This window comes from Panthera tigris, chromosome D3 (genome assembly GCF_018350195.1).
Source record: "Panthera tigris isolate Pti1 chromosome D3, P.tigris_Pti1_mat1.1, whole genome shotgun sequence".
Classification (NCBI taxonomy): Eukaryota; Metazoa; Chordata; class Mammalia; order Carnivora; family Felidae; genus Panthera; species Panthera tigris.
In genome coordinates this window covers 16,699,120-16,714,239 of record NC_056671.1, presented here as the reverse complement: position 1 = coordinate 16,714,239, position 15,120 = coordinate 16,699,120, and the positions used below count along the sequence as shown (strand labels likewise).

Genomic DNA, 15,120 nt, shown 5'->3' with positions numbered 1-15,120 from the left:
TAAATGTTACAGCAACCACTAAAATAAAAGAACGAGTACAGATAATAAGACAACAAAAGCGATAAAACAGAATCATTAAAAATACGGTATTAATCCAAAAGAAGTTAGATAAAGGAGAACAGCAAAAAATACAAATGGCAACATGATAGTCTCAAATCTAATCATAACAATAATCACGTAAAATGAAATTGGCCTAAACACTACAATCAGAAGGCAACAATTATCAGATTGAATTAAAATGCATGATCCAATTACATGGTGCTTACAAGAAGCAGATATGAAGCCAGAAAAAGATTTAAAGTAAAAGGTTGGGGAAGGATATACCTTATAATCATCAAAAGAAAGCTAGGATAACTATATTAATACCAGACAAAAGCTGCTTTCAGAGCAAGGAATATTTACAGACAAGGCTATTTCATGACGTAATAATCCTAAATGTTTATGCATCTCATAAAAGATCCTCAAAATACATGAAGCAAAAATTGATAGAACTTCAAGGAGAAATAAAACGGGTGCCTGAGTGGCTCACTCGGTTGAGTGTCCGACTTTGGCTTAGGTTGTGATCTCGCGGTTTGTGAATTCAGCCCCCCACATTGGGTGCCCTTTTGTCATCCTGTCAGCGCAGAGCCCACTTTGTATCGTCTGCTCCTCCCTCCTCCCCCACTTGTGCTGTCCCCAAAATAAATGTTAAGAAATCCACAAGTGTAGCTGAAGATTTCAGTACCTCTCAGTATTCGATAAAACAAGTTGTCAGGAAATCAGTAAGGATATAGTGGCTTGAATAGTATTCTCCATCAACTTCACCTGATTGGCATTCATAGAACACTCCCTTCAACCGGAAAATATGCATTCTTCTCAAGTGCCCGTGGAACATTTACCAGTTTAGAATGTATCTGGGGACATAAAATAAGTCTCAGTAAGTGGATACTAAGCATACAAAGTATGATCTCTGATCTCTGTTAATTAGCAGGGGGCTGCCATAACAAAATACTACAGGCTGGGTAGCTTAAACAACAGAAAATTATTATTTTTTTACAGTTCTGGAGGCTGGAAGTCGAAGGTCAGGGTGCCAGCAGGATTGGGTTTTGGTGAGCACTCTTCCTGGCTTGCAGAAAGACCCCTTCTTGCTGTGTGGTCACATGGTCTTTCCTCAGTGTGTGCCCACTCAGCAGGCTCTCTGGTATTTCTTCTAAGAAGGATACTAATTCCGTCATGAGGGCCCCACCCTCATGACCTCAACAGAATTACATCCCAAAGACCCAGTCGCCAAATACCATCATACTAGGTGTTAGGGCTTCAACAAATGAACTTTCGGGGGTTAGAGAATGACACATTCAGTCCCTAACAGATCACAGTTGAATCAGATTAGAAATCAATAGCAGAAAGATGTCTAGAAAATTCCCAGATATTTTAAAACAAAAATAACACTTCCATGCATCAAAAAAGAAGTCATGTAGAAAAACGGAAAATATTGTGCATGAAAAGAAAGTGAAAAACACTAAATTTATGGAATTTTGCAAAAGCAGTACTCAGAGGAGGGATTACAGTTCTAAATGCCTGGATTAGAATAGAAGAAAAAGGTGTCAATGATCTAAACTTTAAACTTAATAAACTAGGTGGGGTGAGGGGGGGTGCAAATTGAAACCAATTTAGTAAATGGACAAAAGGTAAGACTGAAGATCAAAGCCAAAATAAGTGAATTATTTTCTCTAGGGGTAGAGAAAAATCAGTGAAACCAAAAGCTAATTTTTAAAGACCAATAGAAGTTGGTAAATCTCTAGCCAGGCTATGGGGCACCTGAGTGGCTCAGTCGGTTAAGCGTCTAACTCTTGGTTTTGGCTCAGCTCATGACCTCACAGTTTCATGAGTTCAAGCCCCACATTGGGCTCTGCACTAATGGTGTGGAGCCTGCTTGGCATTCTCTCTCTCTCTCTCTCTCTCTCTCTCTCTCTCTCTCTCTGTACCCCTCCCTTATTCATGCTGTCTCTGTCTCTCTCAAAATAAATAAACTTAAAAAAAAAATTTTTTTTTTTAACCCTAGTCAGACTAATCAGGAAAAAGAGAAAACCTAAAACCAGTATCAGGAATGAGAGAAGTGATGTTACTAGAACCTACAGGTATTGCAAAGATAATAAGGGCCTACTATCAACAACTTAATGCCAGTAAATCTGACAACTTAAATGAAATGGACCGATTCTTTGAAAGACACACTCCGCTAAAGCTCACTTAAGAAGAAATCGATAACCTGAATAGCCTCATATTTATTAAAGAAATTGAAAATTGTCAGACTGGCTTCCAAAGTATCTGCACCAATTTCCATTCCCACCAGTGATGTCTTTGCTGACACTTGGTTATTATCTGACTTTCTGCTTATAGCCATCCTCATGGGTATGAAGTGGTATCTCATTTTGCTTTGATTTGTATTTCCCTGATGACTAATGATGTGAAAAGTCTTTTCATGTGCTAATATTGGCCATTTGCATAGCTTCTTTGGAGAAGTATTTATTCAGATCCTTTGTTTATTGTTTAATTGGGTTGTCTTTTTATTATTGAATTGTAGGAGTTCTTTATATGTTCTAAATACAAGGCCCTTAACAGACGTATAAGAGCAGATATTTTCTCCCATCCTTTGGGTTAGAGACTTTTTTGATAGTGTCCTTTGAAGCACAAGTTTTAAATTTTGATGAAGTCCAATTTATCAATTTTTTGCTTGTATCTTTGGCATCATGTGTAAGAATCTACTTCCCAATCCAAGATTACAAAGATTTATTCTTATGTTTCGCCTAAGAATTGTATAGTTTTAGCCCCCAAATAATTTAAATTACTTAAAATTAAATGTAGAATTCAGTTCCTGTTGCACTCCCACGTATTCAGTGCTCATGTGGCTAATGTCTACCCAGTTCAGATACAGAACATTTCCATCATTGCAGGAAGTTCTTTAGGGCACAGACACCTTAGAGTAACATAGTAGTTGAAGATGAGCTAAGGACTTAAATAGTTTATAAAAAAGGAAAAAATGAGTGAGCTCACATACACAAAATTGTTTAGTAGTTAAAGAACGCTAACTTAAGAGATTGCATTGTTCATTCCCCAGCTGGACAATGACCACTTCCTTCATGTCTTGACATGGAAATCATGCCAGTGTTGACTCCCAAGCCCACCCTATTTAAAATTTCAAATCTAGTCTTTTCATTTCCTGCATTTTCTCATTAGCTGTTACCATTAATATCCATTTAACTTACTTTTCTTGTTTATTGTTGGCATCCCCCCTCTGTGAATGTACAATCCATGAAAACTTGTCTTATGCACTATTTATCATCCCTCCACTGCCTAGAGCAGTCCTATATATAGCAGAAATTCAAGTGTATGCTGTTGTTAAATGAAAGCTGACAAGGTATAGAGAAGATGCTTTCATACACCGCTACAGAGAGCAAATTGGTCTAACTTTGTTGGAAGCAGTTGTGTAGTATGTTAAAGTCTCAAAATTGTGCTTGCCCTTTGACCCAACATTTCTCTTTCTAGGTATTTATCATAAGTAGGTAATTAAGGATGTGCACGGAGATGTGTCTGGAACATCAGCCACAGTGGAATGCTTTTAATCTTCAGTCAGGAGAACTCTTGAACTGACATATTGGAAGGGATGTAGATGGTTTTTCCAAAATGTACCAACAAGAACTGTTTTGCAGAGTTGTTCGAAAGAGACCTTCCTATCTTCCCTGATGCCTTCCATGTTAAAATATTATCTCGTAACAGACTTTTCTGACCTCATTTCTTAAGCAAAATTAAAACTTGCCTATACATTTTTCCACAGGTCCCTTAATATGGACTTTGAAAATCAAGATAAGGAGAAAGACAATAGCAGTTCTACTGGGTCTTTCAATGGCAACAGCACCAATAATAGTAAGGCCTTTTATGTCAATTAACTTTTCATACATGCACTGGGCTTAATTTGATTGTTTCTGTAACCCAAGTTAATTTACTGGGGTTAAGGATTTGTTTGGTGTAATAATAAAATCTAATTCTGTATGGTAGAATTTGTAAAAATGCTTACATTCTGAATCTGAACTACGGATTTCTTGTGTACTTTGTGTACTGCTTTTAACTCATGCCTGAAAACTCACTGCTGAGATTCTTTATTTTCTTAAAAATAAGTAGGAAAATAGGTATCCGCCTGCTTAAGACTTCATTTAAATCCTTTGGTGAGGTTGATAGTTTTGTATGTGTTGATCATAAATTCACTCAGTGGTTCTTGAAGATAGTTACTTCTGAAGTACTTGTAAAGCTAAGTATTGTGGCAACCTGATGATAAAGCTTGCTTTATAAAAAATAGAAGTGTGCTATATGGCAAATGTTCAGCAGCATTGTTTATTATGGCCAAAAAGTAGAAACAGCTCAAAGATCAATAAAGTAGTGGGTGGATAAAGTATCCACACGAAGGAATACTGTTGAGCGTTAACAAGAATGAGGTGCTGGTAGATGCCACAACGTGGATGCACTTCAAGACATTATGAAAGAAGCCGTACAGGAAAGGCTGCGTATTGTGTGAGTCCACGTGTATGCAATTTCCAAAAAGGCAAATATGGAGAGACAGAAAGTAGATTTGTAGTTATGTGGCAAGTACTGTACAGTGAAGATGGATGAATACATATAAGTTGTGCCTCAGTAGTTATATAAAATTGGTGACGTTTATTATAAAGAGAACTGAATTATAAATAAAGAGACTTGATTTGTTAAGAGCTTGATGCTGGGTTCCTATCATGCACTTTATTAGATGTGTATTTTTTAGATATTCATATATATATATATATATATATATATATATATATATATATATATATACTTTTTAATGTTTATTTACTTTTGAGAGAGAAAGAAAGAACACAAGTAGGGGAGGGGCAGAGAGAGAGAGGGAGACAGAATCCAAAGGAGGCTCCAGGCTCTGGGCTGTCAGCACAGAGCCCGACGCGGGGCTCGAACCCATGAACTGTGAGATCATAACCTGAGCTGAAGTTGGATCCTTTACCAGCTGAGCCACCGAGGTGTCCCTGGATATTCTGTTACATATTTTGAAAGCTGCAGAAGTACAAGAGATTGCACCCAAGCTGTCACATAGGCAGTGTGGCCAAAGTACTTTCTCAAGTGTTAATAAAGTACTGAGACGGAGATAGCAAATACCACTTCCTGTCCCTAGAGCAGGTACTTCCTCTCACAGACCCTTACCATAGCCTTAGAATACTTCTGAATCAGCATCTACTATCAGTAGATCAGAATACACACTAGAGATGAAGTGATTTTGACATCCATGTACAAAGAGAGTAAAGAGGCAAGTCAGGGTGAGCCACAGAGGGCCAATTTAATAAGGGACTTCCTCCCAGACAAGGTGAGTGTGACTTGAAATTTGAAACTGTGAACTTGGATTGCTGGAGAAGAAGGCATTCTGGGTGGGAAGAGCATGTAATAGGCGCAGAGGAGAGAATGAGCATGACTGACAGGACGGATTAAAGTCACCACCTAAGGGGGTGGAAATCCTAAGGATCTAATATAAAACTAGAATGCTGATGGAGAATTTTAGAAGTTCACTTGTTAAGAGATCACTTTCAGTTTCTCTAGTTACTACCGCATCAGCCAAATCACACTTGCCCAGTTTTCACCCAGTTAAATGTGTTTGTTGTCCCTAGCAGTGTAAAGTAGGCATTATAAATCTAGTAAGTAGAATCACTGAAACATAATGAGGCTTTTCTTAGGACACAGATCCTTATATGAGGTAAAAGACCATACCACCAACTTACTAGGAATCAATATCTAATTTTCAGGCTAAATTATTACAGAGCACTTCTCTTCTATCAACATTTTAAGCCAAATCACCTTATACAATTGAAACTCCTTTATAAGTCCTGTGTTACATAGCATATATGCAAATGATGTACTTAAATCAGATTATAAATCCATTGTACATTCCATCACAGAAACCTAAGAGAAATTGATACTGTGTGTCTAAGTATAATTTTATCCTCAAATAAATAAATCCTCAGTCCATACAGTGAAAGGGTATCTGGTTATGTCAATTTTCTATTTCTCATTACCAGCATCTGAACTGAATTATAAATAAAGAGACTTGATTTGTTAAGAGCTTGTTGCTGGGTTCCTATCATGCACTTTATTAGATGTGTATTTTTTAGATATTCTATTAGATATATATGTATTTTAATGTTTATTTACTTTTGAGAGAGAAAGAACACAAGTAGGGGAGGGGCAGAGAGAGAGGGAGACACAGAATCCAAAGGAGGCTCCAGGCTCTGGGCTGTCAGCACAGAGCCCGACATGGGGCTCGAACCCATGAACTGTCAGATCATAACCTGCTTTAAATAGATGCTTTAAATAATCTGTTTTGTTTTGTTTTGTTTTGTTTTAAACATCACAAATAAGATTTTTTATTTATCACCATTAAATGCCTGAATTTTAAACAGATTCTCGGACTGGTGGCTCATATCCATCAGTTCATTCAACTTAAGCACTGGTCTCATCCCCAGTAGCTTTTCCAGAACTACAGCCTTCACCATGAAGCTCCGTCAGCTTTCCCAATTCAAACTTGGGCTTCTTCAGCATTTTTAATTTTCTAACGAAGACATCATGGAGTGGATAAATAGACTGGCAAGCCTTCTCTACATCTTTTCGATGCTGTCTGGAATCAATTTATTGACCCACTTCTTTCAAGTCATTTGTCTACACCTCTGGGGTCATGATTTCCATCATCTTTTTCCGAATTTGGCAGACCTGTTGGTCCTGAGTATAAGAGGTCTTCTGAATCTGATCGTTGCGTTTTTTAGTAAAACCAACACAAAAAAGACGAAGCAAATACCCATCAGTAGTCTTGACATCAACGTGAGCTTCAATCATGTCTGCCATTTTTTGACCATGGAGCACATTTTGTCCCGGGTAAGATCCATGCCATGAAAATTAGGCAGTTTTTGCCCTGAACATCTTCAGTAATTAGCTTGAATTTCTTAAATGCAACTTCATCATGCTGATCAACAAGGCTTACTTCAAACACAGGACCCTGGAGGCCATCAGATGTGATTTTGGTTCCTTGAGTTCTCATGACTAGTGTTTTTCTCATAGTTCTTATATTAAACATTGCTGGTGCTTTTACATCGTACCGCTCTTTCTTTGAAAATGGATCAGCCACTCTCGGCTCCCTTTTTGCCACCTTTCTTAAGGCGCTTGTTCTTGCCTACCACCATGGCGCTGCTCAGGGAGCCAAATGGCTAAATAGTCATTGTCTTAAATCTGTCTCCTGTGTTACACTAAATTATCCTCACAGATGTATTTCGTCAGTGCCTCATCTGGGCCATGGATACCAAAAAGGGATAGATGAGGAGAGAATGCCTTCCACTTCCACATAATCAGAAAAAAACATAAAGAAATGGCTGTTGCTGCAGGGAAGGCCAGTACTTGATCATGGAGCACGACATCATTCCAGATTGAAGGGATGGCATGGAAAACATGGTACATTTGTCAAACTCAAGGAAATAACAGCCAGAAAGATAAACAGAGAAATATAAGAGATTGTGTAGGCACCAAGGAGATTGAAGTCCTGAATGATAACAATTAAGGGGAAGTTCTCAGGAAAGGAAGGTATGAATTTAGTGTTCAGATTTTGGCAAAAGTGTTCTGAACTGATTGAAGGAAAAAGTGTAGATAGATGAGGTGGTTTTTAAAGGTTGCAGAATTAAAAATAAATAAATGTTGTGGTTGCTTACTCCCAAAATAAGTAAGAATCAAGGAATTTGAAAAAGACAGGAAGATGAGTGATGTACAGCTACATAAATAGCATGGATGTTGCTCACAATGTTGGGCAAAAGAAGCCAGATGCAAAAAAAAAAAAAAAAAAAAAAAAAAATCCTAGTAAGTCAAGGCATGTAATAAGCTCAAAAACAAGCAAAATAAATATTAGTATTTTAGGATGCATGCTTGGGTGGAAAACATATCAAATAGAGCAGAGAAGGAAGTATAAAAACCAGGGTAGTAGTTCCCTTTGGGAGGAAGAGTAGTGACTGGGAGGCACAAGAAAGACTTCTGGGCTTGGCAAGCTTGACCTGGGTGGTATTAGCCATTTGATGATTGACTGAACTCTGCATTTTTGTTTTATGTACTTTGCTGTACGTGTGTTATGTTTTGCAATAAAAGAGTTAGAAAGCGGGGAGGAGGGAGTGCCCTCCAGGGCCTCTCTAATTTTCCCTAACCTTGTTCTAAATCCTGTTTCATCCCTACATCTGCTCCAAGAAACCTAGGTAGATACTTTTTCCCCTGGCACACCAGTCCTTCATTGAATCAGTGTTAGGTGGGTTGAAAAGGACAACTCCCAACCTCACCCCCATTATCTGACATCTTGAAGGCCTTTACCAGGCTACCCATGTAATATATCTGAAGATTGTGCAGGTTTTTCAGTCCCTCGTGTTACCTACTGTGTAATACAGTAAATAGCCAAAACATGCTTCTCTCATGGAGGTGCTAAATCATTAACTTTCTTAATGATTGTCAATAATACATTGATTGGTGTATTGTTCAGTATCTATTTCATGACCATGTATTTAGCCTGTAGCCTTGTTCACTGAATGCTAAAAATAATTTCTCTGTACATATTTTTTTCTGTCACCATGCCTATTTCTTTTGTTTTGAGACTGCCCTCTATCTCTTTGTGCTCCAGCAGTTTCTTGCCTTTGTCCTAAAGCGTCTTATCTCTAGGGTCCGCCTTGAAGAGAAAACCATGCCTATTTCTTATGATAATTTTGGCTTTAAAGGTAATGCCCACTGCATTTGAGTAACTCCTCCTAATTATGAGGAGTGACTGACAGGACAGATTAAAGTCACCACCTAAGAGGGAGGAAATACCAAGGATCTAATATAAAGCTAGAATACTGACGGAGAATTTTATTTTGTTTTGTTTTGAAGTCACTGAAATTTCTAGTTAATTAGCTCCATCTCCCTCAGGACCATTATCTCCAGACCTTTAGGAAGTACAATATTGAAATTTTGTATTTTTTTAGGAAGCATATTGTCAGCAACTAAAGGAACTTCACTTTACCTGTGACATTGCTGTTTGGTAAACTCCCTTAGGCATTCTTCTATAGAACTAATGGAAGCAGTGTCTTAATACCTCTTGCTTTAAAATCTGTGCTTTCAAAAAACAAAAATCTATGCATTCTTATCTAATATTCTAGAAAGGCTCTTTGTATTCAGCTTTGCATTTTAATTGCAGACTAAACTGATAAAATTTAGATTTATTATAAACACATACTTCTCATATACCTGACTTACTAAACAGTTTTTGTTTTCACCAGCTATTTAATTTTTCTGCATGCTGTCAGTGCAGAGCCATTGAGAAACCATTATTTTCTGTTGTGAAAGGCACCTGAAATCTGTAGTTTCCTCTAGTAGTTCTTTGAACTAGTGTAGAGCACTCAGATAAAAAACTAGGTGAAATTCAGTTAGAGATTTCATAGAGTTTTACTTTGTAAATGTCCATAAGCCACTTTAAGTAAGATACCCCCGCCCCCCCCCCCCCCCACACACACACACACGATCAAGGGGCCAGGAAGACAAGTTTGACTGCACTTCTGGCCAGCTGTCTTCTGAAGAGCATCTCTATTTGTCTTGACACATAGCCACTCCTCCTAAATTGAAATGCCCTATTCCTAAGTGAATTATTTGACTCATGTATCTAGCCAGTAGGAAGCAATTGTGTTTTGTAGAAATATTTAATAGTTTATTTAACTAAAATCCCTAAATAGCTTTCTTGGGACGGGTAAATTCAAATATCAAAGAGCCATTTTTAAATATTGGTTGATAATTACAACCCTTTGTGCCTAGTTATGTTCATCCTGGTCACATTATATTTTATTCATTGCCTTAATTTAATGGAGAGAGATGTTTACTTATAATACTTTTTTTTTTTTTTAATGTTTATTCTTGAGAGAGACAGACGCGCAATCTAGGAAGGGGCAGAGAGAGGTGGGGGGAGGGACACACAGAATCTGAAACAGACTCTGGGCACTGAGCTGTCAGCACAGAGCCTGACGTGGGGCTCAGACTCATGAACCATGAGATCATGACCTGAGCAGAAGTCGGACACTTAACCAACTGAGCCACCTAGGCGTCCCTAGTATTTCTTTATAATAGCTCATATGAACATTTTTTTTTTTTTACTCCACTCAAGAACTTTATATCTCAGCAGTGTTAATTTGGAAGTAGCACACAAGATTAGTAATTTTTTTTCTTTTCATTCAGTAGTTACCAGATTGTGCCGTGTTTCTCTTCTCTACCAAATACTTAGTGTTCCTCAACTCTATATGCAAAATAAAATTTTGTGGAGAGTTTTCAGCTGGGCCTAATAACACCCAGAAATTTCAGTTTAATTGTTCTGGGGTTGTGCCTGGGCATGTAATTTTTAAAGCTCTCCAGATGATTCTAATGATTAACCAAGAATCCTACTATATCCCAAGTAATTGTTTTCTCCCATTTATCTCCTGTTTGGTCCTTACGATGTTCCCACAGAATAATCTTTCTGATTTTTGATTTTCAGATGTCTTGTTCCCTCCACTCCTTTGCTCCACTGAGAGTCAGTTCTCAGCAACAGTGGGGAAGAGTGAACATGAGTAAATCTGTAGATAATGAGAAAGGATTTTAGTCAGTGGCTTTAAACTACCTTTTACCAAACCTGTACATGAGATTACAGATATACTCAGATTGACTAATCTTTTTACTACCTGTTGATGTTCTTAGTTTTTGTTTTCCCTCCTTTCGTCTTTCTACCCCCCCCCCCATCTCCCTCTCCCTCTTCTTCCTATTTCTTCCTTCCTTCAGCCTGTCAACCAGATTGTCAGCACCAGGAGGTAGTAGTTCAGTTCAACAAGTATTTGAGTACCTGCTATAACAAATGCACCATGAGGAGAGCAAGGACCTCATAATTTCAGTGGGAAGGAAAGAATCAGAGGTCCTAGATAATCTGTATCTTATATACTAACTCCTAGAACTGTCTGTACTTTTTTTTTTAGTTTATTTATTTATTTTGAAAGAGGGAGAATCCCAAGCAGACTCGGCACTGTCAGCACAGAGCCCCACTTGGGCTCAATCTCACCAACTGTGAGATCATGACCTGAGGTGAAATCAAGAGTCAGAAGCTTAACCGACTGAGCCACCCTGGTGCTCCATAGACTGTCTGCATTTTAATGGGTTAACGTCTCTGGAGTACATGGGCACAGTACTTATCATATAAGTCATTAATATGTCCCTTATTCTCTTTCAGGTATCCAAACTATTGACTCTACCCAGGCCCTATTCCTTCCAATTGGAGCATCTGTCTCTCTCCTAGTAATGTTCTTCTTCTTTGACTCAGTTCAAGTAGTTTTTACAATATGTACAGCAGGTAAATAAGTTTCTCTGTTCTTTTTTCTTTTAAGTTTATTTATTTTTGAGAGAGAGAGCATGCACACACCAGTGAGAGAGAGGGAGAGGAGAATCCCAAGCAGGTTTTCTACCGTATCAGTGCAGAGCCCAACAACTTGGGGCTCAATCTCACAAACCGTGAGATCATGACCTGAGCTGAAATCAAGAGTCATATGCTTAATCAGCTGAGCCACCTGGGTGTCCCATGTTTCTCTATTCTTAAACATTAACCTAAAAGGAAATTTTTTCACTTCTTTGTTTTTTTTAAGTTTATTTATTTTTGAGAAAGAGGCAGAGTGCAAGTGGGGAGGGGCAAAGAGAGGGGAAGACACAGAACCCGAAACAGGCTCCAGGCTCTGAGCTGTCAGCACAGAGCCCAACACATGGCTCGAACTCAAGAATTGTGAGATCATGACCTGAGCCAAGTTGGACATTTAACCAACTGAGCCACCCAGGCACCTCTCACGTCTTTTTTTTCTTTTGAAAGGAAACCAAGGTAAGTTTCCTGGAACCGGGGTTCCACTGAGACTCGAACCCAGAATCTTCTGTGTATTTCTTTTTAATCATCATTCAAAACTTAAGACCTATACAACCTTCCATGCAAGTTTTCTTCCATAAGTCTGGCTTTTCTTCCCCATCTTCTCCTTGAACCATTGGATACCCGTATCATCAGTTCAGGACTGTCAGCACAGTCTGAACAAAAGGCCAGGGGTTTGAAAACTTATGAGCTTTATGACACCAGAACATGACCACTTTGACTCCTTGTCTGGAGTCAAAGTGTCCAGAAGGTCCAGTGTGGCAAAGCGGTCATTGGCAACCCCCACCAATGTTTCTGTAGACAGACGCATTGGTAACTAATCAGGGTAATTTGACTGTCAACCCTCTGATCGGTTTTCAAGTCAAGAGATGATGGAAATGTATAGAACATCAACAAAATGCCAGACATGTTAGATCATCCCCTGGCTCGCTATTTATCTTTCCGTGTTAAGATAGAAAAGAATGAGAAAACCTGTCTATGCTTCCCATTCCTTCAAATCAGGTACTTTTTGTTTTTCAAGACTTTATTTGTACAGTGCTAAAGGAAGATATTTTTCTTCTGTAGTTAATTAATTGTATCTACTTATTGAGAAGAGTATTCTGGTCAGTGTTTCCTAAGTCCTGCCATTTTTCTTATAGGTGTTGAAAATAAACAACAAAACTTAACCATATATTTTCTTTCTCTAGTTCTTGCCACAATAGCTTTTGCTTTCCTCCTTCTCCCGATGTGCCAGTATTTAACAAGACCCTGTTCACCTCAGAACAAGTAAGGACTTGGGATTTTTCTCTGAATTTTAAATGTTTTTATGTCACACTTGATAACATTGTTAGGAGTCTAAATTTCTGGTATGGACCAGAGCACACAAATGCTAGAAGACTGGGAAGGGAGACGTTTGATCTTTAAGACTGGAAGGTAGTACTTCCTTTTGCACCTTTTCATAGGAGAGGAAATATACACAAATCTTAGGAAGTCGGAGTCGTTGAAACATGCTTCCTGCTTAGATTATTGAAAGATGAGCAGTTTCATTTTGAAGCAATGCTTTTGTCTCTTGACTAGTGAGTTAATGGGATGTGATCAACTCAGACATTCTTTGCCTTTTGTCTTTGGTGACCAAGAATATATACTAATCACTTGGGTTTAAACCCAGTGTGCACACCTTTCACACCTCAACTCCTAAAGCCATTGCTTCATGGACACCAAGTGCTGTGTTAATAGAGATCCCATATGAACGTAAGGAAACCAGTCACTAGGAGCAGCTGATTTTCCCAGGAATTCGTGATAACCAGATAGAGTTGTTACCATTTTATAAATATGTATTCATCATCACCCAGTGGATTGAACTATTGACCTTCTTCATTTTGCTTTCCTCATAAAAACAGAATTACCCTATAGTGTACTTCATTCTCCTAAGATTGGTATTGTCACTTTAAATTGTAAACACCCATGTTGATAATTCGGGATAAAAACTACAATATCAGAGGGCTGCAGAAGGATCATTAATGCCTTTGCATTTCCTGTGGCCTACTCCAAAGAGGTTTGGGTGTTTTCAATTTCTGGGAGTCTAGGTATTGCCTGCTATTCTAATCTGGCCCTGATGAACTCTGATCGTGAAGAACCAAGGGAGAGTTTGATTATTGAATATAATGTATCAGCTGTTAGTCCAATAAATATCATGTGTTTTCCAGGATTTCCTTTGGTTGCTGTGGGCGTTTTACTGCTGCTGAATTACTGTCATTCTCTCTGTCTGTCATGCTCGTCCTTATCTGGGTTCTCACTGGCCATTGGCTTCTCATGGATGGTGAGTAACATGTGACAAGCTGAAGTGTTAATACAGTTTATAGTTAAATTTGTCCTCCCTTCCTCTGCTTTTTGTGTTTTAGTAATATTTCCTCTGATTGCCATGAGTATTAGGTGTCCAAAGGTGGTGGTGTTACATATTGTTCAGTTATTATTTTTACCCACATTCTCAAGATATTTTTAATAATACAGCTTTTTGAGGTGTAGTCCACATTTTTACCTACTTGGAAGTGGCTTTTAGTATATTCAGAGAGTAAAATCGTAACATTATATGACCTATGTGTCTGCCTTCTTTCACTTAGCATGATGTTTCCAAGGTTCTTATTCATGTTGTAACCTGAATCAGTATTTCATTTCTTTTTATGGCCAAACACTGTTCAGTTGTATAGATATGCCAATTTTATTTATCTATTCATCAGTTTCCACTTTTTTAGCTATTATGAGTAATACTAGTATGAACATTCATATGTAATTTTTTGTCTATAGACTACATATTTTCTTACATAAATGGAATACTGTAATATAAAATACGTATGTGGAATATATGCTATATATGTATTATATACAATAGACTCTTTTATGTAATGATACAAATACATGTCTATATCATTACATAAAGATGTATCCTATCCTTTTTAATAATTCCAGAGTATTCCATTGTATGTCGTTTATTGCTGGGCCCTTAGATTGATTTTAATCTTCTCTTATAAATAATCCTGAGGTAAACACTCTTGTTCCACCTCACGGTACACATGTCAGGTTACTTCATAAGATTATTTTCCTATGGATGAGTTCCTAGATATTAAATTCCTAGATTAAAGGGTTTTTGTAGTAAAAAGTTTTTTTTTTAACTGTTATTATACTGCCTTTCAGAAAGGCTGTGGCAGTTTATACTCCTGTCCATAGCATATGAGGATTTCCCTTCATTGGTGATGATAATGATGAAATAATAATGGCAGTATTATTCAGCTAACATTTATTGAGTGCTTCTTATGCATTGGGTGCTTTCCTGGGTGTTTGTGTGGATTATCTCATTTAATCCTGGAAAGTCTTTGAAGTAGGTACTGTTATTGTTCCATTTTACAGACAAGGAAACAAAGTTCAGAGAAGTCACTTACCCAATCACAGAACTCCTGTGTATACTTGATACTTCTCAAAATATCTTGGAAGGACATTTCCAAAAATCCCCCCCTTACTCTTTTCTCTCCCCTAAGACGTTTTTCATTTTTCTTAAAGACCATGTAAGCACCTCCATCTCCTTGCTCATTCAGTCCTGACTCCTGTTCTCACAGTTCATTTTCCTGATCTCAAGAAACTTTAACCATTGCTCTGCCCCACAA

The 15,120-nt window shown here is 37.9% G+C and overlaps 1 protein-coding gene and 1 pseudogene across 2 annotated transcripts in view; one reads left to right on the top strand and one right to left on the bottom strand.

Annotated features, from left to right (window-relative positions):
* The window catches only part of SPPL3 (signal peptide peptidase like 3), a 137,209-nt gene that overhangs the window by 107,860 nt on the left and 14,229 nt on the right, over positions 1 to 15,120 (top strand). For both annotated transcript variants that reach the window (XM_042962581.1, XM_042962580.1), the window contains 4 exons: positions 3,812 to 3,900; positions 11,306 to 11,425; positions 12,670 to 12,748; positions 13,669 to 13,781. In XM_042962581.1, coding sequence (XP_042818515.1) covers positions 3,812 to 3,900; positions 11,306 to 11,425; positions 12,670 to 12,748; positions 13,669 to 13,781 — 401 coding nt within the window. The remainder of the gene's footprint in view (positions 1 to 3,811; positions 3,901 to 11,305; positions 11,426 to 12,669; positions 12,749 to 13,668; positions 13,782 to 15,120) is intronic.
* Positions 6,336 to 7,241, bottom strand: LOC122232659 (annotated as a pseudogene).